Genomic DNA, 27511 nt, shown 5'->3' with positions numbered 1-27511 from the left:
AAATGTTACCCAAAACCAAATTTTTAACTACAGATATTATCTTAAAAAAACATAAAATGAGTAACTGCAGTTCAGACTAAGTAATTTAATATGGGTTTGTTAACACAAAATGACCCTATGATACGTAAAGTATTACGATGACAAAAATTAGAATGTTCCTAGTTTCCTAAGAATTCCAATTAATTTGAATATAAAGATTAACAACATTTTTTAAGTTTGAGAGCGAGAGTGCGAGTGTGTGTGCACGAGTGGGGGGTGGGCAGAAAGAGAGAATCCCAAGCAGGCTCCGCACTGTCAGCACAGAGCCTGATGCGGGGCTTGTACTCACGACCTGAGCGGAAACCAAGAGTCGGGTGCTTAACTGACTGAGCCAGCCAGGTGCCCCGATATTAAGACCGACTTATAAAATGTATTTGTTTACGGTATCATCAGAGACCCACACACAAAAGGCAGCAGAGATTAAACAGGAGATAAACCTAGACTGCATGACTTCTGGGCCACAATCCAGTAAGCCTAGAATTAACTAGGTGCAGGAGGCTAATCGTTTTGAAGAACAATTCCCAACCTAAATACAGACCCATAAAAACGGAGCCACGTCACAGTCCAAGTGACACATATATTTAAAATAAATGTTAGTAAAACACCAACTCCACAGGCAACTAGATTCCAGGAGCTTCGTGAAACTGTTCCCCTTCTGGCCCTCTCTTCTGTGAAGTGGGCCATTTACCGCCTGTAGCAGTGGATTAGGCACGATCATAAGAGGGACGGGCTGGTATTTACCCGTGTACACTTGTGTCAACAGTTGAGGCTGCAAGTTCCTACAAGTCAAACCGTCTATCTTACCAAGCCAAAATGAAGTCAAGCTTTGTGTCTATTAGAAGTACTTTCAGAGCAATCCTAGAGTACACAACTCTCAAGTGATACTCAAAATGTACCTCCAGATGCTTTAGTGACTGCAAGATGCGTTACTTTTCCAAGCTGAGGATAAACTCCAACTTAGTGTTTACTAAATATCTGTGGTTTCATGTTAAGAGTAACTCTACCTATAAACCAGTGACTTACACAGACAGGATGTGAAGCCATTAAAAGTTTGTCCTTCATTCTGTAATCGGCATTTAAAAAATATCTATACTGTTTATTGGGATGTAGGTATCCTTACTGGAGTATGATACTAGATTAAGAAATAGGAGACAGGAAGAGTTTAAGTGAAAACAATTCAGAAAATAGATATACTTGTTGGGACAACTATAGTCTTACTGTAATTCCCAAGGGATCCACAGATGATCCAAACACCATGTAAATAACGATTTGAAATTTCAGCTGAAACAAGCATCCTCAGAATCCCATGCTCAATTAAAGAGACCCTTTGTAATCAGCTGCTGCCAACATTTCACTTTTAAAAAATAGTTTTATTTTTTAAAAATTCCTGTATACTTAACATGCAGTGTTGCAACATTTCACTTCTTTTTTCTTTTTTGAGAAAGAGAAAAAGCGTGCAAGCACAAGTCAGGGAGGGACAGAAAGAGGAGAGGGAGAATCTTAAGCGAGGTCCATGCTCAATGGGGAGCCCCATTGTGAAGCTTCATCTCACAACCATGGGGATCATGACCTGAGCCGAAATCAAGAGTCGAACGCTTAGCCAACTGAGCCACCCAGGCACACACACATTTTATTTTTTTAAAACTTACTGTACCTTACAGAGTTCTAACATAAGGGGAAAAGAAGTCTATCGCAGCATTTACCATGGGTTAGAGAATTAAAATCTAGATGCCATTACCATTCACCAGGAATACTATTAAACTATAAAAATGCAGTTACAGTAGTATGGAACATGATATAGCAGAAGGAACTTTAAATATCAGAAGTGAGATGTGGTTTATATTCTTCACATGAAGATATACAACGCTCACACAAAAATGGATTTCAGTGAAAAGCTTACCTTTGCTCTCGCAAAGTTGCTTGAATTTCACATACTCGGACTAAAGATCTTAAATTTTTTAATTCAGTACAAATTTCTGACATGTGAACACTTCCCATATTATGGGCTTCTTCTCGCAATCTTGATGCCTATAGTTAAAGAAATACAAATCGTGGAAAATATGTCACAATCACATACCAAAAAAACATCAAACTGCTGGGTAGAACTTTAAACCAAGATTACAAAATAATCCTTTTATTTTTTAAAAAGTTTATTTTACTTATTGAGAGAGAAAGGGTGCGTGTGCAAGCAGGGCACGCGCAGAGAGAATCCCAAGCAGGCTCTCCATGTCGTGCTGCCACAGGCCTCGATCTCACAAAACCAGGAGATCATGACCTGAGCCCAAATCAAGAGTGGAACGCTTAACTGACTGAGCTACCCAGCCGCCCCTAATTCTTTTCCTTTAAATCCACACCTCTCGCTCTGCCCGCCCCCCCCACTTGTGCTCTCTCTCTTGAAAATAAACATTTAAAAAATAATAAAAATAAAACTGAACTGAATTAAATTAAAAAAAGAAAACCCATCCCTAATGGTGGAAAGTACTTTTCAAAGATTTCCCCTTCAACTGCTTGAGAAAACAGTATTTCCAATTTCAGTAATGCACAGCACTAGGATAGATCTCATGATTTGTGGTTAATAAAAGATGCTGAGTCAGCTAGAGTAAAGTTCAGGTGTAACACTGATAAAAGGGCCTCACACTGTTTTCTTGTGTCATAAGACACACAACATTATCTCTGTGAACTGAGAGAAAATTTCAGACAGTCAGTAATCTGCTCAAAGGGAGAAGCCAGTGGCAGTTAACTGCACTGTCCAAAGGTCCCTCACTACAAAGCAAAACTGTTGCCTCACTTCTAGTTGCTAGTCTAGTGGAGAGAACGACGTAAGACTAACTATACGAATGGGTTCTAAATATCAGAGTGGCCAGCTGAGTGGAAAAAACACTATGGCTTTGATGTGAGCTCCATCATGATTTAACTGGGTGACCTTGATATAGAATTTATTTGGTCATAAGGGACTCATTGGTAAAACGGGAAAACTCATTACCTGCAATGGTTAACAGTTTTGAGAAGTGGAGAAAATAAAGGACTCAGCACAGGTGCTAAGTGCTGAGTATTTGATAACGGTAGCTGTAACAGTAATTATTTCAATAGGATAAAAAGTCACCTCATAAATACCCTATAGTTATTTATCAAATATTTCATAAAATGACTACAGACAATCTAATTAGAAATGAGTTATTTTAAAATGTAGCTTACATTCAGTGATTTGGATTAGATTTTCTAAAAGTAGAAGTTGTATTTTCGTCACTCACCCAAAGGTAAAACATCTTCTGTGAATCATGTAACATACCTGCTTCTCTGCATGATCTGCAGGCCATCCTTGAACATGTTTTATGAGATTTTCATTGAAGTGTGCTGCTAGCGTAGGTGTTAATGAACATGTAGGTCGAGCAGATGAATTCTGTGGTACAACTGTTGCATTTGATGCATTACTACTAGAAGTATGATTTGGACCAGGTGATGGACTTCTCTGGCTACTGGAAGAGAAAACAAAGTTGAATGTGTAGTATGTTTAAAAAAGTAGGTATCCTAGAAAGTGTCAATACCTTCTATTAATTTAAAGATATCCAAATTCCTAAGAAAAATTTGTTATTTGAACATCAAATAAATAGAATTTAAAATCCAAACTGTATTTATATCGTGTATTCCTCTCCACACTTTAGGGGGGAAAAAGAGCCCTTTTAACACTAATGTCAGTTAAATTTAAACTACCACTGCTCTCTAAATTTGACAACAGAAACTGTTGATTTCGTATACCAGAGACACTAATAAGAATGTTAGAAACGGTCCAGTTTTAACCGTTGTAGATACAAGGAACAACTGAATATTCTATTTTACATACATGTAGATATGGAGGGGAAAAAAATCTATTGCCTTTGCTTAACATCAGAATGAAATACTGAATCAGAGGGTAGATAATGTGAAGCAAAATACAGGCATTTTATTGGAGAGCAATGAAGGAGTTTAGTGGCAAAATAAGACCAAAAAAGTAACACTCTGAGATTGGTTATCTTCTTTTAAAACTGTATGGTTTGGGCTAGGGTTTGGGGATATGGTGGTGAGAACCAAAAATTTAATCACCCAAGTTGATTTCCTACCTGCTTCACCAGACTTGGCTCTGAATGAATTTCAGTTATTTCCAAAAACTAAATCTCCCAAAGGATGAAGAGTTTTCATCACTGAGGATATTTAAAATAATACTGCCGCCTCTAAAGACAATTTAAAAGAAGAGTTTCCCAAAAATGTTCTGAGCAATGGCAACATTGCTGGAGTAAGAAGACAGCTTCCCAAGGTGATTATTTTGAAGGGAACAACTCTCATTTGGATGTATAAGTTCTGAAATGCTTGTTTAGAAAACAACAATAAAAACAACAGTTGAATTATTTTGCCACCTCATAGCAAGAAATAAAAATAGGAAAATCAATCAAATGAAAATCATTTAAAGTCGTATTTGTTAATTAACAAAGAAAGTGACAACACAACACAGCCCTATCTGACAAGCAATCCACATAGGGGTCAGAGTTAAAGCTATCAGGAAAACCTGACACAGACCAGTTGGGAAATAAATACTGGCCCAAGTCTTAGATGTAACATTTTTGGCTTCGTCAATACACTCAAAATCTAAAACTGCTATGAGGTTAAAAATGATGTCATTTCCAACAAGTAAAGTATTAACACTCATGTGCCCTCTTTATACAAGTATCACATATTGTTAATCCCATCATATTCCACTAAGTAAAATTCTAAAGAAAGGAATCACTTTCTTTAAGAATAACCCAGCTTCACTACTAGAGATAAATCACCTAGTTATAATAAGATTTCCCTTTATAAATCTTATAATGCACAAAACAAAGGCTATCCATGGATTCTTCCAAGATCAAGTTCTATTACACACATATATTTATAATATTCAAACAATGCAGCATGCAATATTAAGGAAAAAATGTTTCAACACCTATCAACTTACTTTGAGCGCTGAAGACTTCGAGGAGAGACAGGTTCATGACCTTGCTGCTTGTCAGCAGTTACAGGCTGCTGTGTGGCCGATTGTGAAACCGGTCCTTGCTTAACTACTGGAGTACTAACCTGAAATGTCAAAATCTGGTGAGATATCCTTCTATCACATAAGACAAATACCATGGAAACTAAATAAAAGCAAAAGTACTATCAATGAAAAGTACCTATTATTTCTATTCTTTAGTAATTTAACACAAATTGTCCTAATTCTGTTTCATAATAAAATTAGTATTAGCGATACAGACATATTTAATAGTATAAATCATGGTAATTTAAGGCCCCCAAATCCACACACCCCTCCAAATCTGGTTGAAAAATCTTGAACTGTGAAAAATCTAGAGATTTAAAGAAGTGAAATCAAGTAAGTTCCCCAAGTTCATGTAGTTAGAAGACAGTCAAGTTTTGAGACTAGGATCTAATTTCTTCATAAAACGGCCCAAGGCCGTTAAGACTACTTTCTGGGTGCCTGGGGGTTCATTTGATTTAGTGTCCAACTTCGGCTCAGGTCATGATCTTGCGGTTCGTCAGTTCGAGTCCCGCATCAGGCTCGGTGCTGACAGCTCGGAGCCTGGAGCCTCCTTTGGATTCTGTCTCCCCCGCTCTCTCTCTCTGCTCCTTCCCCCTCCTCTCTCTCAAAAATAAATAAACATTTAAAAAAATTATTTAAAAAAAGACTACTTTCTTAGCACAACAGTCTAAGAAACTAGTTCTCCTAATGTTGTGCCTACTGTCGTGGAAAGTTTTCTTTCCAATATGCTAAAATAACTTTTCTGATTTACTGCGACTCACAGATCAAGAAAAATTAATGTTAACACATCACATAAATACAGCTGGCTCAAATTTCAACGACATGTGCAGAGAATGTATAGATTGGCCTATATATTGGTATAGGTATGGCCCATGCAAAATTCAACTGGAGTGGTCGTCAAAGAGATGTTACCCTGTAGAGGTGGAACAAGAAGAGGTCCGTAATTGTCAGTGGCGATATATATACTAGGCAGGTTCAGATGCCACTGAGAGGGAAAACAAGTAGTTTTAAACATAAGCCCCAAATTAAGGCGCAAAGGCAACAACAGCCATTTGTGATTAAGTCACATCCTCCGATAGCAGTTATTTTTTTCTTTTCTTTTTTTGATTAATTTTCTCCAAAACAAATCTGTGGATAGCCTGGTAAACTTCTGAATGTAAAAGAACATGTCCTTTTATAAAGACCATTTTTAGAAGATCTATAGAATACCAAATGTCCACTTAAAAAAAAAAAAAAAACTTGAAAGTTTTTTTTTTTTAATTTTGTTTTAATGTTTATTTCTGAGAGAGAGAGAGAGAGAGAGAGAGAGAGAGAGAAAGCGAAAGCGCGCGCGGGGGGGGGGGGGGGGGGGGAGGGTCAGAGAGAAAGGGACACACAGAATCTGAACTCATGAACCGGGAGATCATGACCCGAGCAGAAGTCGACCGCTTAACCAACTGAGCCACCCAGGCACCCCGAAAAAGTTTTTGAATACAAAAAATTGATAGCCATATGCTTAAGGGATTTGAAATGCTAATTTTATAACTGACTATAAAACTAACACTACCACTTACTTCCCTTTCAGTCATCATTTATTATACTCTTAAGACACCACCCTGAAGTTAAGTTTTAAGCTCTAAGGATAAGGCCTAAGAATAAGGTCTCTTTAGCTGAAACTCACAATTCTCCCATCAAAATACAGGCAAACAGTAAGAAACTGCACAATAAACTAACAAGTTTAAGTCAGAATTTTAAAAACTCAATCCAGATTGACCTTAAAACATGCATAAAGGACTGAAAAAGGAAGGGATAAGCCAACAGGAAGACCTAAGCTGGCCTACCATCAATTTCAAGTTATGGATCAAGGCACTTTTATTTTTAGGCTTCTGCTTATGATTTTATTTCAGTAAAAAATTCCTTGGCATCAAGGACTGAAACAGCCCACTTTTTACAACAACTAAAAAGAATTTCCTAAAGTTACCATTAAGAAAAAACAAATACAATTTGTACATACCAACTTCCAAATCTCTTAATGTGTTGCTGGTAGTAGGACTACAAAGCCAAGAATGAGCATGGACTGGGATTTACTTATGAATCTGTAGGCAAGACTCAAATGATGTAGTACAAAATTGGGGTACAGCACTGTTGTTGTTAAATATATTCCAAAAGGAACAGACCAGCAACTTTCTAACTGTGCCCTGAGGAGCCATCTAGAGAAGATTTCTCCTGGACAAACACAGGCAGTATAGCTTAGTAAAATGGGTTCTGTGTTCAGAAAGACCTAGGTCTCAAATTCTGAGTCCATCACAAAAAACTAGATTTACTGAAGGCTTAGTTTTCTTATCTATTAAATGAAGCAAACAGTCGTTGATTCTCATGTGACGTTAAATATATACGTTAAAGGCATCAGCACAGAAACAGACTCATCTCTGAAATAAAAGTATAGGGTAGGAGGAGCCACTGGAAAACATGTTCTCTCCTACCTTTTAGAGTTAAACAATTCTACAAACATTAAGACAATTAGCATATCCTTCTTTATCCCACTCTCCAGGTCAGAAATCCCAAAGCAAGTAAGAGCACAGAATCAGTGTGTAAAGAGGAAGCACAGATGAAATTCCCTAATCTAGCCCTCAGTTTACCAAGTCTAACCTGCATCTATTCTCACCCCTCATTCATTCCACCACTGCCTACATTCTCAAAGAGAGCTTTTTCGACCCTACAGATTCTAAAACATTAAGAGTTGGTTTTTCCAAAAGTGAGTGGTTTCTTTTCCAAATTTCCCTCAAAAGCGACATACCTTTGGCTGTGATGAAACAGGAGGAGTACTAATCAAAGGTTTGATAGGGACTGTGTTAGTTTGAGGTGTGCTTATTCTTGGAGACACATACGATCTTGGGGATGATGCATCAGAAGTTAAAGACATTGGAGACTGATTAGATGGCTGGGCTGTAAAAAAGTGAAGCAGTTAATTTCAAAGAAACCAAAACCTCTGTAATGTATGTGAAGAGGTCTTTCCATCTCTTCACAGGCCCCTTGCCCCCCAAAGAGAACACTTAACACTTATCCGAGAAAGTCAAGAACCTGAAGTACTCACTGGGGCCACATGGACTACATTAGCCGTGGATTAGACAGGCACACCTAATGTGTGCCTCCCCTAACCCCTTTCTTAGGCTGGAGCAAGAAGGTAAGCCTGAACCTGTTCTTACATGGGAAGGCACCCTCACCATCCTTATTTCCTCTTTCTTATTCTACACGTAAGCCTGGTTATCCCCCTGAATCTCCTGCTTCATGAGGCTAACCAGAGGAATAGAAGTCTTTTCACTATTACATTTCAATTTCAGAACAAGTATTCCTGCTCAGTTTATCAATTTTTTGAACTGGGGCCGGGGGACAAGTCAAAGTGACCCTTTCACTTCTCTTTTTTCCTATGTATGTCCCTCTCCATTGAATGCCTCCACAGAGAAGAGAAATGGCTGATTCAAGACAAGACTTGAGCATTTCTGTATCCTCTGGTCAAAAACCATCTACCATCAAAGCTGAAACCAAACGTCAACTCTTAAAATACATTCAATGTCTCACAAAGATTGAGGGCATCAGTTTACATTTAGCTTTGGAGTAAAATATTTCACTGGCAACTTAAATTCTGAACTAAATATATATTACAGGTTTAATGGCAATACTGCAAAACAAATGTCAAAGCTTGCCTCATCTCAAAAAGAATCAGTAAGTAAAAATACTGTATATACTGGTGTTAAAAAAAAACCCAAATCATTATTATAGCTAACTTCTTCAAAGACTAAAGAAAAATTTGCTATGAAACCCTCCTCCAAGTTAATATGCAATTCTCGTGATACCTAAGAATATGAATACCTTGTGTAGAGAGCTGAGCAGCTTGAGAAATCAAAGAAGTTATGTTGAAAGCAGATGGTCCAGCAGTAAGAAACTTATGAATTATAGACTGCAATGAGGCTTGTGTCACAGCTGCTGTAAGAACTAAAAACATATTATACCTTAAATTAAAATAAAAACACAGAAGCATTTATGGCATTAGTAGTAACTTGAAAACTCAAAAGAACCCACAGAAAACTACAGTGTTTCAAACTTAGAACTCTAGAAGATAGGAGTAATAAAATGGATCTAGAAATGTGAAATGACAAGACAGAGGAAAAGAAACTTAATCAGTTTACAGCAAAGGAAAACAGTAGTTTCCTTCACACTAAAATTTAGGTGTTCAATTAAAGAAACTCCTCCAAGACTTGATAAAAACAGTAAAGCATGTTCCCGGGAATTTGATTATATAACCAGAAACCTATTCAACCACTGCTAAAGTGCTCAGTATGTTACTTGGAATTAACTGGATAAATAAATGGTAGCTATTTCATGCAAATGCTTTATTAAACAAGCTGACCATTCAAATCCTGTACTGATACGCCCTCCAACAATCATTTAAAGGCAGACATTGTGCTCACTTCGGCAGCACATATATTAAAGGCAGACATTAAAAAGCTAGGTAATTTAGGAATACCATGTATTTTCGACATACAAGATTTTTTATTGTTGGCATTTTTTTACGCTATCATTTCTTCAAACTGTTGAAAAGCCCCAAAATCCCTAATAACACAGTTACCTATCACACAATAAAATCAAAATACAAAAAAGTACAATAAAGACAGAAGATTATTGACCAACTAGCCTGAAATAGCTACATGTTTAAGATAAAGGAAGAAATTAACCACTTAACACTACTATTAAATATATTCTGGGACAACAATGGACACAAGTCAAAATTGACTATTCTAAACAGAAAATTTTGCAATGCCTTTAGGACTCTTTGAATGGTTTGTGAATTAAAACTACATCCATTTTTATTCAGACTTCTTTGAGGTGACTACCTAAATACTTTAAGTAGCATGCTGACAAGCAAAGTTGGAATATTGCAATTAACTAGAAAAACAAGAAAAATGTTATTTCTCACCTCAAATTTTTTTCAAGTATTATAAGGAACTACCTGAATTCCTACTTTTATTAATTAGCTTAATATCCCAAATAATGTACTCCTATACAAGAGGTTTTTTTGAAATTCAAGAATTTTTTTGAAATTCTAGAATTCAAGTATTTTCATATCAGCTTTTGGAAATGCTGTTTTTACTTAAAAAAAAAAAAAAAAAAAAAAAAAACCTCACCATACACATTACGCAAACACAGAACAGCTCATCTCCACTAACTACCAGGTACACAGCAAGTCTTAAATAATATACAGAAAAAATCCAAACATTGCTAATGCAATTACAATACCAAAGGTCTTGGATTATGGGGGATATAAATCCCAGCAAATGAAGTTCAAATGTGAATTTCAAAATGAAACAAAGACCAATGCAAATGAATTTTTAAAAAGTTTTGACTATGAAAATTTACCTTCATTTATTTTGGATATGTCCACATTAGAATTATTAAGTTGCAGTGTGGCTTGCAAAGCAGGAAGCAACTGTCTAAGAAGGTTTGGGTCCTGGAGTAATGGAGGTATTGGGGACTGTGGAACAGGAGAAACCGGGATTGCTGAAGCTGATGTTGGAGGTGCAGACGTGGGATTCAGTCCAGAGGCAGAAGATGTGGAAGGAGTTGTGCAAGAATGTGATACAGATTTGTCTCCTGGCGTAGACTCTGGGTAAAAAGGAGATAACAAGGCTGAAAAAAGTTACTTGAATAGAGAAAACTGGAACCGACAGCAAAAAAACAACTTTCCTGCGTCAAACACCTAACTCAAGTAACCTCATTTAATCTTTCCAAGGTAGCACAGAGGGGGCTCAGTAAATATTTGACTGATTAGAATAATGAGGGAGGGCATTTTTATATCCCAACTTCATAGATGAGAAAACTGAAAAAGAGAGATTATGGAACTTGCTTGAAATCACAACACCTGGTATAAAGCAGTGATTCAACCACATTCATGTCTGATTCTGAAAGTACCATGCTCTGTTTACTGGTAATGCTGTTTCAAAGAGTTATGAATTAACTACACTGTTAAATAAGCTTCCATTAGGATAAACGGACAATTCTCCTGAACTTAATTTAAGATGAAAATGTTTATGACCACAGTAACAACCCTCCTAATAAACACAATGGCCTGAATACAAATCAAGATTGGCACCATGATGAGCACCTCCAGAATAGGCGAAGGACAGATGAATGAGACTCTCTACTTTGAACTTTTATACTTGACAATTGAGTTTTACGATTACATACTTTTATAATATATAAGGCAACTAGCTATTTCTATTTGTAGCATTTAAACTGTGGGCAATAAAAAGGATCCCAGTACACTATATTCAGTATTTAAAAATAAACACACAAAAAAAATATAAAACATTCATGGAAAATTATCATCATTTGAAAGCAGTCCATGAAAATTATGTACATAGATTCAACGTAATTGCAGTCAAAACCCCAATAGCATTTTTAGCAGCATTTGACAACCTGATTCTATTAACTTACTTAAAAAAGACAAGGGCTGGTACAGCCACAAAATTCGTGAAGAAAAAAAACACAGCTAGTGAGATGTGTCTTGCCAGTATAAAAACTTACATTTAAAACAAAACCAATTTAAGGAAGATCAAGCTTCTGTATACATATTTAAGTCTTTAGAACTAGTAAAGGAAAATAGGAAAGTATCTTTGAGATCTAGATACAGAAAATTACAAAAAACAAACCAATTACATTCAAAGTATTGATAACCGAAGTACTTTACCTAGAAATCAAGAAAGAAACACATGATAGAAAAATGAACAGAAGACCTGAAATAAAAAGACATTTTACAGAAGAAACTTGAATGGCTTTAGAAAACACGGGGTAATCAACTTCACTGATATTCAGGAAAATGCAAATCAACAGGATATCCTTTTATGCTTACCAGATTGACAAAAATTTGAAAATCTGACAATATCAAATGTTGAAAAGGAGTAACAGGAACATTTCTGATGGACACTAAATTGATGTACCCACACTGCAGAATAATTGGGAATTATCTAGGAAATGTGGAGATGCACACACTTGATGACTCAGTAATTCCCTTTAGGTAGAATACCCTTAAGAGAAACTGATGTATGTAAATTGGGAGAAATATTCAACAATATTTATAACAGTACTATGCTTGTTTTCATTTTAGCACAAAACTAGAAACAAACTAAATGTCTACCAACAGAAAGATGAACATAAACTATTTTCATATCATGGAATTTTACTAATACAGTAACTTTAATGGATGAAAAAATGAGTTAGAGGATATCTGGGTAAAAAACATTAAGACTCAACTATTCAAGATACTCATACACGCTCTTACAATACTGGCCTAAAGACTAAATATGAAGATTTGCTTAAGTATCTTTAGTTTCCCATACACACCCATTTCTTGAAGATGATTTTCAAGTTCATATATACATTGTACAACCCAAATTAAGACTATTACGAGGCATAAAAGTTTCAGGAATATTACACTGCTACCTAGTAACTGTAAATCCTCATTTCCAATTCTTAGAACTAAACATTCTTTAATCTTCATGTCCCCAAAGAAGCTGGGAATTACTAGCAAACTTACTGAAAAGGGACTCCTCTATCAGCCTTTTTACACCACCACTGTAATAGTAAAACAAAACCAGGGGCAATAGCTCTCTCAAGTATGGACCTCATAGCTGCTATAAATACATTTCAAGGCTATGCTGATCAACTACGACCAATTCATAAAGTATAAGACATTTTAATTTTTGTAAGGCACACATTCTAAAGGAGGGTTATTAAGCCTAGCAGACCGCTTATCATGTCTAACCCTGCTGTTCTGGATTCACAAATATACAGAAACTTGAATGAAGTAAGGTTTTCTCTGTGAAAACATGCTGTCAGTTATTACATTTTCTGGGGTAAAGACTATAGTAACAGTTTTCTCCAGATCATATTCCACAAGGGTCAGCTTAGTCAACATATTGCTGAGGGGCAAATTTTTTTTTTTTTTTTTTTTAAGTTTGAGAGAGAGGGCCCATGAACAAGCACATGTGAGAGCGTGGGAGGCACAGAAAGAGAGGGGAGAGAGAATCCCAAGCAGACTCCAGGTCATTAGGGAGCCCAACAAGGGGCAGGATCTCACAACCCTGAGATCATGACCTGAGCTGAAATCTAGAGTAGGATCTTAAACCAACTAAGCCACCCAGGTACACCCCCCTTAGGGCCATTCCTGGTTAATGTTTAAAGAATGTTTTTAATGTTTATTTGTTTTTGAGAAAGAGAAAGAGACACAAGGAGAGGCAGACACAGAATCCGAAGCAGGCTCCAGGCTCTGAGCTGTCAGCACAGAGCCTAAGGCAGGGCTCGAACTCGTGAACAGTGATATTATGACTAAAGAAGGTAAAAACGGTCTCCAACTGTATTTTGATGCTGTTAAATCTATCCAGACTTTAAAAAATCAACACAACTTAAAAACTTTTCAGTGTTACCCTTTAATCCAAGAAAAGGAAACACTCCCAAGATAGAAAACTAATACACATCACTGTAAAGAAATAAAGTAACAAAACCTAAATATCCTTACCTCCTAGTTTTAATGTTTATTTACCATAAGAATAAATTTCTTTTGAAGTTTTGTGGAAGATTACTGATGAGCAGTATAAAACTAGCTGGTACTACTAAATACCTATGAGACCCTTAAACAAGTAACATCTCGATCGAAAGGCCAGGATTTTTCTATTAAAAGGTTTGATTTTGAATATTAGTTTTCAACAAAATGCTGATCAGAATCATCTATAAAGCTGAAACAAAATTAAAACAAAACAAAAACAAAAACCTAGATACTTGGACTCCACTCCTACTGAACCTGAAGAGGCCCGAGCATATGTTGAACTTGTGAGAATTCTATGGGTGATTCTGACATCCTTGCTGATTTTGAAAAAATAGAGAACTTCCGAGGTTCCTTTTAACTTTAAAAACCAAAGGAAACAAAAGCAAAACAAAATAAAAAAGCATACCACAAACATACAGGAGTGAATAGAGTTAAGGATAAGATGCAAGACAGGGAAACTAAATCTTTTTTTTCAAGGCAGGTCTTCAGTATACGATTGTTTTTTTTTAATTGAAGTATAACTGACATACAATACTGTATTAGTTTCAGGTGTTCAACAATCTTTATCCATATATATTGTGAAATGATCACATTATTTTTCTTGTGATGAGAACTTTCAAGATTGATTGTCTTGGCAACTTTCAAATATGCACAACTTTCAAATATTAACTGTATTAATAACTATAGTTGCCATGTTACACATTATTGTCCCCATGCTTCCATTTTATAACTGGAAGTTTATACCTTTTGACTTCCTTTACTCATTTCCCCCCTGGCAACTACCAATCTGGTCTCTGTATCTATAAGCTTGGTTTTATATTTTTAGATTCCTCATATAAATATTTCCAAGCTATTTTAAATAATAGCTCCACCCTAAGACACATACCCATACAAACGCCCTTCCAAAGCATGTTACGTTATACATTTAAAATATTAGTTGCCTCAATCTACATGTATAACTGAAAATAATGGAGCTTATTAATATAAATATGCTACCCCAAAAGGCAGTCTTAGTTTTATCATTAAAATATCACAAAAGGTGGGGCGTCTGACTTCAGCTCAGGTCATGATCTTGTGGTTCGTGAGTTTGGGCCCCACGTCTGGCTCTGTGCTAACAGCTCAGAGCCTGGAGCCTGCTTCTGACTCTGTGTCTCCCTCTCTCTCTGCTCCTCCCCCACTCGTGCTCTGTCTCTCTCTCTCTCTCTCTCTCTCTCTAAAATAAACATTAAAAAAAATTTTTTTTAAATATCACAAAAGGTATTGGTTGGGTACCTTTCCTCTGAGTTCTGACTGTCCTAACACAGATCTATCATATTACTCAGCATCTTCTATTATATAGTTTATTATCTTTATGTTTCCCTCCTATTAGAACTTGAACTCCTTCAAGAGAGGAATTTTGTTGTATTTACCTTCTGTAGCCCTGGTACAAAAATAGGACTTGGCAACAAGATGGCATCAACAAGTATTTGTTGAATGGGTGCCTGATTCTGTCATTAAGGCCCAGGTCCACATACATGTGCTCTCCCTCTCCCTCTTAACCTCCAGGTGTAGAACTTATGATAATGGGGTGGAAAGCCTAAGGTCTCCAAACAGCCAATTAACGGCTTACTTTATGCTATTTTCAAAACAGGGATTAACAGTATACAGTCTTAGAGATAAATTTAACTTATTTAAACTTATTTTAAATAATCTTACATTTGGGCACCAGGCTGGCTCAGTCGTTAAGCATCGGACTTCAGTTCAGGTCATGATCTCACAGTTCATGAGTTTGAGTCCCACATGGTGTGAGCTCACGTTCCCCTTCAGGTAGAAGGAACACAAGCCCCACTTCTCTTTCTCTCTCTGTCTCCCTCTGCCCCTCCTGGGATTCTCTCTCTCTCTCGTGCGCACTCTCTCTGTGTCTCTCAAAAATATCTTATACTCAATCCCTTTTTTAAAAAAAATATAAGAAAGGAAACAAAACTATTTGGAACAGTCATCAAATATAGTTTTTTCTATATAGACGTTTAATTTTCTTAAGTTTTATTTAAATAATCTCTACACCTCATTTAGGGCTTGAACTTACAACCCTGAGATCAAGAATTGCAAGCTCTTCCAACTGAGCCAGCCAGGTGCCCTCAGGTATTTAGTTGTAATTAACATTTCTATGAGACCTTTTAATCTGGAATCTAATCTGTTAGGAAGTAAGGCTGATATACTTAATAACATGCTCATTACAAGTGTGTATCAAACATAAATAAAAACTATTTTGCATTACAAAGCCATTCCTATAGGCTTTCACTTTTAAAGAATATCAGCCTCTAGTCTCATTCCTTTAAAAGCAAACTTTCCCAAGCATTCAAACCAACCTAGGTTCCTTTGAGCGTTTTTTTAGTCTCTTCCCAAAGCTGTTTTAAACTTAAATAAATTAAGTCACTTTCCCATCTGATATTTCTATGATTTACAGATCTCTAACCAATTATTCACTTTAATATGAGCCTTAAAATAAGTATGTTATCCTCTGATTTTAACTTCTGTATATATGCATTGACAAAACCTTTTTCTTTCCCTTTATGCCTGTAACTATGAATTATTCATTTATATTTCCAACGCTTACCAGTAGGGGGCGAAACCTACTAAAGACTAAACTGCACATACAAATCACAGAAATCTGTTACTACACTCTGAGTTGTTAAGGTTAAAAGTAACATTCACCTCTTCTAATTCTAGGCACCCATTCAAAATATCCAAGAGCATAAACCAAAGTCAAAATCTATTTCTGACCTACATTTTTCTGGTATGCCAAGTAATTCCTTTTTGAACTACACAGTAAGATCTAAACAGATACAGCACTTAAAGAGTAAATACTATATCGCATTTCTAAACATTAATCTCCTATGATGTCTGGACAGTTGCTGTAATGCCGCTCCACCAGGACATGCGAACAAGCACAAACCACCGATGCAACAAGGGCAGTCTGTTTTGTCCTATTTTGTAGTAGTGGTGTGACACTGAAAATTACAACATGGAAAAGTTGCAAAGGAAACAAAGTATTCAAGCGTAGTAGAATAAGAAAACAAAACAAAACTGTAAAGTAGCTTGTTGACAGCAATATAATCTGTGACTTTCATTTATTTTTACTTTGATAACTCATGAATACTTTAAATCATCTATCCATCCACTAAGGTACTTAAGTATGGTGTTGATGTGAAATATATTAGGATATATTTTTGCTACTTGCTTTTTTATTCAACTGAGAAAATCTTTAGGCTAACAGATATGAAGGATAAACATTTTAAAACTTTTAACAGATTTTATTAAAATGACTCCTGCAATAACCAACTTATATATTCCTACCGATTTTGCTTCCCCACATTCAACTGTTAACTGTCACTAATCTTAAGGATGCAAAAATCTCATTTTACTCTCCAATTTGTACTGACAAAGCTTTCTCTTGAAAATTTTTATGCTGTTAAAATACATACAATATAAAATTTACCACTTTAACCATTTCTAGGTTTACAATTCAGTGGCATTAAGTATATACATTGTTGTGCAATGTAAACATCACCACTATTCATCTCTAGAACTTTTCCATCTCTACAAACAGAAATTCTGTAACCAATTAAACAAGGATTCCTCACCATCCTGCTCCCTAGAAGTCACTATTCTACTTTCTGTCTCTGAATTTGCTCACTCTGAGTACCACACAGAAGCGGAATCACAAGTATTTGTCCTTTTGGGTCTGGCTTATTTCACTTAGCATAAGGTCTTCAAGGTTCATCCATGTTGCAGCATGTGTCATAAATTCCTTCCTTTTTCAGGGTAACACTGCATGTGTCACACGTTTTGTTTATTCTGTTTCAGCTGATGGACACTTGGACTGTTTCCACCTTTTGGCTACTGTAAAGAATACTGGTAAGAACAACGTCCATGTATTAATACCTGTTTGATTCCCTTTCACTTCTCTTGGCTATGTACCTAAGCACAGAATTGGCTGATCCAACGGTAATTCCAGGTTTTGTTTTTTTGAGGAAACACTGTATCCCAAAGGAGCTGCATCATTTTGCAATCTTACAGGAAATGTACATGGGGGTCTCATTTTTTCCACATCCTCAAAAACACTTATTTTCATTGCTGTTTTTATAGTAGTCATCCTATGGGTGTGAACTATGTATTTCACTGTGCTGAATGCCTTTTCAGCTTACTGACTGGCCACTAGAACATCTTCCTTGGAGAAACGTCTATTCAAATCCTTTGCCCATATTTGAACCAAGTTGTTTCATTTAATTGTTCAGTTACAGGATTTCATATATTCTGGACATTAATTCTGTATCAGACATATGATTTACAATTTACTTCCTCTCATCCTGTGGGTTGTCTTTTCACTCTAGAGTGTCCTCTGATGCACAAGTTTTTCATTTTGATGAAGTCCAATTTATTTTATTTTGTTGCCTGTGCTTTTTGTGTCATAGTTAAGAAATCACCACCAAATCCAATGTCCTAAAGATTTTCACCTGTTTTCTTCTGAGAGTTTTATAGTTTTAGCTCCTAGGTTTAAGGTCTCTGATCCATTAAGTTAATTTTTTATAACTGTAAGCCAAGGCTGGCAATTTTAAATTCCTCTTCTATAATTGCCTGTTCATATCCATTGCTCATTTGTCTTATGTGTTCAAATCTATCAACATTTTTTTCAAAGGCAAATGCATTTTGGGTCTTGATTTAAAAAGTCCTCCCCTACCTCTCGAATTAAAACTGTATTTTCTAATATTCTTTCATCACAGGTACTGCATTTGTCCTGCCCCACTGTTCAAAGTGCCATCTTAGGTTGACTAACATCATTTTAAACTTATTGATTAAAACAGACTAAATTCTTCCACTAATGTATTCAGTTATTCAACAAAATTTGAGTAACTCTATGACCAGTCTTATTAATTTTTATGAATAGTTATTAATCCTAAAAATTATTATAAAGCAAAGCAACTCAGGGCTGAAGGTGGCCCGCTACAGCTGGTTAATGACCAACTGAAGTCTTCAGGTTCATTCAGGTTTCACACTGACTACAGATACCATCAAAACACAAAAGGGAAATTTATTCCAAGTGACTAACTCACACCTCATGTTAATGAAGGACTAATCTCCCCTCCCATTAGATTAAGAGTGTGGAACCAAGTAAATGGTTAGATATGCTAATCTCCTAAAAGCGATCTTGTAAATCACTGAATAGATCTGCTTCTGTGGCCATTTTGCTTTACTTTTCAAGCTTATCTACGCTAATAAATCAAAACTCTATATTACTAAATAAGAAACTTCATAATTAAGGTCATTAAACTCCTCTGGACTGGCAGTTATTTGGCCAAAGCAAAGGTCTCTTGCCCATTTTGTCATGTCACAAATCCAGAAGGGAGGGCAGAGTTAGGACCGATTTAGAATGGTCAATGGGGTACCAACCGATAAAAATCAAATTTTAGGTTTTTAAGCACATCACTATCTCTGTTACTTTGTTATACGGTTGTTCAGGAGAGTAATCTTGCCAGTAGATGTTCAAATGTTACCCTAGCAACAGATACAGATCTAAAAGAAGATACACGACCTTGTTTCACTCTACTGAACACCAGGATTGTTCCCTATAAAACGGGAGCTTCAGATTCTCCACACTCTGGCTTCTCAAGCAAGCATTTGAATTTATCTTGGGCTCTTTTTCTCAAAAGGCACACTGGCATTTTGGCATCTAAATCTATTGCTGGTATCTTTTAATTAGATTCATAACAAATACAGAATACTTTATTTCTGCAAATACATTTTTTAAAACATGACCACTGCAGGTGTTTCCCCAACCTTTAACACACTCATTACCCTTCTTTCAGGTATTTATCCTTCTACAACAAATATTTACTGACTGCCTATTATTTTGTCAAGAACTAGAGACAGAGCAGTGGTAAACAAAACAAAGACCTTGCTCCTGTATTACTTAATGCAGCACCCTACCACTGATATCCCTAGATAGAGCTTAGCTATACTATCAGCACTTATTACCAAGAGTCCAAAGAGTCTGATCTTACCAGAACCATCAACCTCTCAATATAAATTTATTTGTTAGGGCAAATCCAAACAAGGAAATCACTGTATTGATGAGAAGAGTCAACAGGAAGCTTAACTTAAATAACATGGATGTCTCCATTAAGGAAAAAAATAGATTTCAAATTAATGAGCAGTTCACAAATTTAGACTAAGTGCTAAACAATCTGAAAAGATCCAAATAGTCATATAAGAATACTGTCTTCAATTCGGAGGCAAGGAGTACCTGCAAAGATTATACGATTTTCCCTCTATCAATAGTCAATTCCAAAGTAATCAAGGTTCTTCCTATAATATCTACAATTTGTCAGGAATTTTGAGTTACTGGAGTCCAAATTAATATAGATTTGTGTCTTTCATTACCTACAGTTTTAATGGAAACAATGGCGAAGCTGCCTCTAACACCAGGTGGCAACATTCAGGCTCTTCTTAGCTAAGAGATACACCACCTTCCCGTATAATTATGTTTTAAGGAATGAACTAAATTGTATGATAAACACTTAGCCCCAAACCTGGTACACAGTTAATTTTTAATGATGTGTAAAAAGTTTGTCAGGAATGGTGCTTATAGCATGGAGGGAGAGGGCAGAAGGTGAAACAAGTTCAACATGTAATTAACATCTAACCCTAAACAGTTTAATTAAAGGAACTAAAATTACAATGTGTAAGTGCTGTAATAAATAAAAGCACCCGATGTTTGGGAAACACAGAGACTGGGAAAGGTTAACGGACATTGAGAACCCGACGACATTAGAGCTGGCTCTTAAAGAAAGAGTACAGAGTTCAACAGGATGGAATGGAAGAACAAACATGTCCTTCTTTTAAGCAAAGGCTCAAAACATGAAAGAATGTAACATGCCCTAAGAAATGTACAAGTTTGCAAAAGATGAATTATGGGGAATGGTGGAGATCAAGCCAGTCAGACAGGAGGCAACCAGACTATCAAGTACTTGCTATGATCATCTTACTAAAAAGTATGGACTTTATCCTGTGGATAATGGAAAACTATTAGAAAATTTTAAACAAAGAAGTTAACACAATCCAACCTAAATTTTATGATGATGCCACCATAAGTCTGGGTAGAAGGAAGCAGAGCGGTTATCAGATAGTTATTTCAAAAGAGATGCCCTGAGTTTCAATAACGGTAGTAACAATAACCAGAGAAAGGATATATATATATATATACATACACATAAGATACAGAAGGCAGAATCCAGGATTTGTCAATAGACAGGTAAGGGTAGGTGCAGATGAACCTTGTTGAAGAACAAGGAATAGCTGGGAGAATAGTGTAGTTACTCACTGAGAACCTAAGAATAAATTGTGGGGAAAGGGAGGAATCTGGGACACATATATGCAGTAGGAGTTAGAAATAAAGATTTGGGAGTCACCTTTGTAGACAAAGCAGCCACAAGAACAACTGTTCAGCAAAAGAGAACATGCTGAGCAAGAAAAAAAGAACAAACCACAGGAAAAGGCTGAACGATACCAATATTTAAGGAGGGCAAAGAGAATTAGTAAATTGAAGAGTGGCAGTATCCCAGAAGCTAAGGAAAGAAAGAATTTCAAAAGGGAGGTAAGAGCTAAGAAGTAAGTGTTAAATGAACAAGAGAGGAAATGAGACAAAGACTTTTTAAAGGCCACAGGATTTTAACTGACAGGATTTTAAAATAAAATTTCTGTGACCAAATAATCAAAATTATAAACCATTAACATCCTTTAGAAAGTTCTATCACATTAACAATTACTGCATTAATTCAGATTTCATCTCTCAAGAATTCCCTTCACCAACTTAATTCTGCATCAAGGTAAATAGGACTTACACGTATGAATTCTGGTACAAACCATCTTAGGGGAATCTGACATTTGGAACAACCTGCTTAAGGTTTAATGTATTAAAAAGACTATACGATAAAAGTCTGTGGCTTAATATGTAACCACTACTACAAGAGAAATTCAAGTAACATGCATAAAAGGAAACAAGAAGCAAAAGAAACCGAACTATGAGAACCCTTTGTCAACAAATTAATGTGAAATAACGAATCGGGTAATAGATTAAAAGCTTAAAGACTCATCAGATCCATGTAGCATCTCCCAAACTCATAGGACGTTTAAAAGTTTCTCAATAGTTACTGATGCTAATCTGCCAATTAGTCTGCTAATGAGTCTTGCCCATAATTTACTTCCTTAATGCCTTTTAATTGCCTTTATTTCTTAAAACGCGTTATTACGTGTGAAGTTTAATAGAACTGTGGTCCACGCAGATATAATTATCTCAGCGCTCTGCTTCTGTTGTGTGTTACCTCCCAAGTAGTTGTTGCCACAATTTTTCTCTTAACTCTTTTAACAAGCTACGGTTATCAGCACTGAGTTGTATAAAAACACAATTTGGGTTGCAAAGTTTAACTTCTACTCTTCAGATTAAAGTTCTAATTCAGACATTAAGACTCTATCTTATGGCCCATGACACAGTTTTCTAATTCACAAATTAAAACCAATAGTTGCATGGTATGCAGAAATCACAAGCTTTAAAATGTCTATTCATATTATATTCATATTAAATTTTAATTAACAGAAAATTGAGACCATATCTGAACTAAACCATCATGACAATTATTACAAAACCTGAAAATTATACAAATATGAAGGGACAGTCCTTTGACTTTGAGAAGTTATTTAAACCATTACTGTTATAAATTAAGCACTTGACTTCAAAGTGTCGAAGGCAAAAAACAGTGCATTTTAAAGCTTCATAATTAAAAATTAAAAGAAAAAGCTAAATATGGCTAACTCTAGACCTAAATCTATGCAGTAACATTCTAAAAGACTTTTAAAGAGTCTTATTCAAGCTAATGGAGATAATGTAATATAATCAAAAACTCAGAAACTATAGTTCAACGTGCATCATCTAGTAATAATGGCATACCTTTTCTTTCTGTTTTCTGTGCAGGGACAGAAGATGTGGGTGTAGGCAGTTTTGATAAAGTAGATGCTCCATTAGCATCAAATGATTTCTTTGGCTGGTGATCAGACTGTAGCGTAAATGGACTAGAAGGAAGAGTGCTTGGGGTAGCAGTTGGATGAACCACTGGTTTGATGGGGTGCTGTACTGGCGTAGAACTACTGTGAGTCTCTGCTCTTGGCAGTCTGTAGTCTCTGTCATTGTGTCTGCTTGTTTGAGACAAAATATTCTGTGGGAGCAAACTACTGGCATCACTGGAATGCTTGTCTTCCACTTTAGTTCACAGTTCGAAAAAAGAGATGTTGGAATGACGGAAGGGGGAAGAAAAAAGATTACGTTAGAATCCTGTCTTTAACATCAGCTAATTTAGCAACATACCTGTACTTGTATCTTGATATAAAACTGCAAGCCCAGTTAGTATCTGCAGTTTTACCACTAGCATATATAAAAATCCGAATACTGAAAGAGAGAAATTTTAGCTCAATTGTAATTAAGCATTAATCTATACTCAGATTTCAAGTGGGCTACTAGTTTCGGGCGATTCTTTAGAACCACACCACAGTTCACACAAAACATGGAAAAAAATAAATATATGGAGTTATAACATTTTACTCAAATGAAAACCTTTTTAAATATTTTAAAATAGAAAAGGGAAATGGTCCATTCCTTTAAAATATGGACCACACGTTCTAATAATTTAATTATCCACAGTGGTTCAACTGCAAAGGAATATTAGCTTTATTAGCCTGATTGTTCTGAATAGTAAAGTAGCTAACTAGTGGTCTCTAAAGTAGTTTGTGCTAGGGCTTAAATGACCTTATTTTGGGATGGCTGAATTTATGATGTACTGTGCTTTCAAAACATAAATCAGTTCATATTTTTAATAATGCTAATAATACCATTTAGTTATAAACTCAAGTTATAGATAATGCTATCTGAAAATACAAAGCCTACATCTGGCAGCACAGTCAGAAAATTCTACTCGCTATTTACCAGTTCTTTTAAAAACATCTCCTTCCGATTTAAAGTCACAAAAATATTTAAACCTCAGAAATATTCTACTTCCAAAAAAGAGTACAAGGAAAATTTCAACAATCATGATAACAAAATTTGGATTTATCAAAAATTCTATAGCCAAAATTCTAATAGTCTAATTTATAACTAAAAAATTAAGCAACTTTCAAGTAGAGAAACATCTTAAGATTCAAGCACATATGCAATAATATTACCAAAGGATGCCCTCCCTGTTGAATATTTAGTTTTTTTCCAATTCGTGGTTCCTGAGTCTACAGATCAAGACAGTGCAAAGAAGGAAGTATACTGAAACTACAAGTCAGTTTCCAAATCTTCAGTGCACAACTCCCACGTGTTACACTAAACAAAATGTACTGGGTACTGCCAAAAAAAACCTTCAGTTGTACGAAAACACAAAGTCTTTTGACTTAATAAATGAAATTCAATGTTATAAGTTACACATATATTAACCTTAGCAAAAAAAAAAAAAAAAAAATGAACACACAGATTGAGCTATCAGAGCAGAATACAAACATCTGTTGCATGATATTAACTCATCATTAAACCATCAACTTGCATGCAGCACACGAAACTTAAGAAATTTTGTTCTAGAATGTCTTCCTGGGAAGAATACCGCTACAATAGAAACTTTTCAGGACAGATAAAACAAATAACACCATGCCCAATTCCCCCTAATCATGTCACTTGATTACCAAGAACTTTTTTTTCCTGGACACCAACAAAAGTCCCTTTCAGTTCTGTATGACTGGAGTCAAAGTACAACAAGCAAATGCATTCAGATGAAAATTAAAGCTGATACTTCTTCACTTGTAAGCTTTAGGGAAAAAAATGGCAGCAGGATTACAGGAGCTAAGGAAGTAGCAGCTGCAACAACTTTCTATTATTCACAACTCTAGACAAAACAGTTAACGCAATGACTCTGCTTGCACACCCCCCACAACAAAGACATTTGGCAAATGTCTGCAGACATTTTTGGTTGTCACGACTGGGGAGAGAGGAGGTGTGCTACTGGTATCCAGCAAGTAGAGGCCAGGCACAGTATACAGGTATGGAGGACAGCGTCCCACAACAAAGAATCTCCCAAGCGAAAATGTCATCGGTGCTACTGTTGAGAAACCCCAAATTAAGGTTTCTCTAAGCACAGAGCAATCATTCTATGAGGCACAGATTAAAGACAATGAAAACCTAGCAGCAGTAATGTCAAATTAAAAATTTTATCCAGAAAGTTTTCAATGTCAAGTTCTGGATAACATTATTTGCTATAGTGCAAAAAACAAATCTATTTTCTACCTTGATTTCTTTACATACAAAACCTTTCCATCTTGCCCCGCCTCGCCCCACACATTTTATCGGCATTTATGAACTACAAAGCTTTAGGCCTTATCCTATATGAACACCAATGCACTGGACATATGGGAAAGTTGCCAACATTTTTTGGATAGACCAAGTTAAGCACTGAAATGGCATAATGACTTCATTACTACCACACTTAAGTACAAATCAGTTGATCAATTAAGGAAAAATAAAAGGAGAAAGTCAAGGTTTTTCTCAAACATTACTTAAAACTGAAAAGGTGTGACTCATGACTGTATTTCAACACAAAGTCAGGCCTACTGACTCATCATGTGCACTTCGAGGAATTTGGCTGAGGAAGTAATAATAGGAATCGCAGCACTGTTGACATTAGGAAAAGGCAAAAAACCACCTAAGTATTTTATTTATATATGAGGGCACAACCAAAAATGGAAAACCATGCAGCCAATTTAACACATATGATTTATAAACTGACACAGAAACATTTCCTTGAAATACTACTGAACAAAAGAAAAGATTAAAAGCAGTAACATATCATCCCATATATATATATATATATATATACATATATATATACACATATATATCTATGTGTAGTTTTTATAAACATTTGTAAGCATATAGAAAAAAAGTATAACCCCAAATATGTTCCTGGCTGACGGAATTTAAAACTGACCCCTCTAATTTTTTAACAATAAACATGCCTCACTTGTGAAGTTATGGAAAAAAAGGAAAAAACTATTTCATCTTTGAAAGAAAAAGATGCACACAATTTAAAAACTGATTTTATTTCCTTAAAGGTGGTTTATTAAAAAGACAAAAAAATAACATTTTCATTTCTATCATTATTTGCATCAGATCTTTAACTACTTCTCTCATGTACTCTACCTCAAGGGAGGAAAAGAGACTTAACTGATAAGAGTATTTTGGAAAGAATAAAGCAGACACACTACGCTCTGTTTTCCTATCCGGGAACCATGAGCCACTGAGAGGCCTGCCCCAATATCTTAATAAAGTTATTATTTTTACACCCATTTGCCACTCCTTCTCCATACCTCCTAATATCCCTTTTTCTGCAGTTTGTTCGGGAGGCCCATAAGCAGGGTGCTATTTTTTTTAACCTGGAAAGAAAAACCTTTATCTCATTTTTGATAGTTTGCCAGAAGTCAGTTACTTAAGGTAGTAAGTGAAATGGACCTAGAACCCAAGCCTTCTGTCTCAAAACACAATAGTTTTAATTTTACTTCAGTACTTTAAGTCATTGTTTTCTGAGAATTAAGTACAATTTCACGAATATAAAAAAATTAAATGTTCCAAGGAATGTAAATTAAACATTCAGTGCTGAAGAACTGTTAACTATCTGTTTCACCTTAAAGTTTTTCCCATCAAAAAATCAGCATCCTCTGCTGAGACCAAACACATCCCCTACATAAGTTACAGGAGGAAGATTCAAATGCTTAAGTCCAAGAATTTCCAGAACACATCTTTTTAAGATTCTTCTCAAAATTTCAAATTTGACAAAGAGCCTAAAAATTCTACAGTGGCATTTAAATTCTATTCCAGGCAAGGGAAGCCACTGGGAATAGACTACCACTAGTAAAAAGCTTCAAATTCAAACTCAATTTGAATTAAGAAATAAAAGTATAGGACTCATACTGTCCCACTTAGACATAATCTGACCTCAAAAAATATTAAGCTATGCCCACATTATGGAGACATTATACAGATCTAGGATTATGACAAAATCAGTATCCAGCTATGAGGATAAAAAAGTTACTCCCTGATAAACACAAAGCACCGATATTTGGATGTCACGATCTGTGTGCGGCCACAAATCAATAATTAGATGGAAACACTGAGTTTTGGAAGGGATTTCACTGTCCAGTTTAATAGGACACAATTCAGGAAAGGTGAAAAAACACAAAACTCCTGCCTTAAAAAGCAGTCAGTCCACATTATGAAATTTTATTTCTCACCAATTCAGCTCCATTATAGCCATTATGAGTAGTGATGAATACATAGATGTACTATTCCTCTGTGCACCCTTTTTCTTTTCAGCAATCAAAATGGTGGAGGTTAAGGGGACAGATCTGACATAAAAGAAACCCTGTATGTTACTATTATTTTAGTTTACATATGTAAACAGTTATGCATACAGAGATAAATACATGATCTATAGAAGTGAATCAAACATTATACTGTTGCAAAGACAATAATTAATACTTACTTCCACTGGCAAACCCACTAGTGGCTGTTGCTTGCATCACCTCCCTTCTGTAATCCCTATCTTTTGGGAAGCTATTAACTGCCATCTTGTTTGCTTCTTTTTGTCTCTGTTCTCTAAAAATAAAACATGGATAAACCCATAAAAATAATATCAAGTACAATGAGTTTACATGTGCCACTTCTCAACAAATGGTCAAAACAAAATGGTATATGGAAAATAAAAGAACTGAACACAGCCATACTATCAAGTGGTGTG

At 35.7% G+C, this 27511-nt stretch overlaps 1 protein-coding gene across 11 annotated transcripts in view; it reads right to left on the bottom strand.

Annotated features, from left to right (window-relative positions):
* WAC (WW domain containing adaptor with coiled-coil) overlaps nucleotides 1-27511 on the bottom strand; it is an 87801-nt gene that overhangs the window by 3216 nt on the left and 57074 nt on the right. For 6 of the 11 annotated variants that reach the window (XM_023256485.2, XM_023256486.2, XM_023256484.2 and 3 more), the window contains exons 6-13: nucleotides 27257-27369; nucleotides 22645-22953; nucleotides 10478-10747; nucleotides 8933-9055; nucleotides 7860-8008; nucleotides 5006-5124; nucleotides 3329-3515; nucleotides 1940-2067 (exon numbers count right to left, since the gene is read on the bottom strand). In XM_023256485.2, the coding sequence (XP_023112253.1) occupies nucleotides 1940-2067; nucleotides 3329-3515; nucleotides 5006-5124; nucleotides 7860-8008; nucleotides 8933-9055; nucleotides 10478-10747; nucleotides 22645-22953; nucleotides 27257-27369 (1398 nt within the window). The remainder of the gene's footprint in view (nucleotides 1-1939; nucleotides 2068-3328; nucleotides 3516-5005; nucleotides 5125-7859; nucleotides 8009-8932; nucleotides 9056-10477; nucleotides 10748-22644; nucleotides 22954-27256; nucleotides 27370-27511) is intronic. The other 5 variants (XM_023256482.2, XM_023256483.2, XM_023256488.2 and 2 more) reach the window with 3 other exon arrangements.

Source organism: Felis catus, chromosome B4, assembly GCF_018350175.1.
Source record: "Felis catus isolate Fca126 chromosome B4, F.catus_Fca126_mat1.0, whole genome shotgun sequence".
NCBI classification, from domain to species: domain Eukaryota; kingdom Metazoa; phylum Chordata; class Mammalia; order Carnivora; family Felidae; genus Felis; species Felis catus.
The sequence above is the reverse complement of the archived record's forward strand: the minus strand, read 5'-3'. Positions and strand labels throughout refer to the sequence as shown.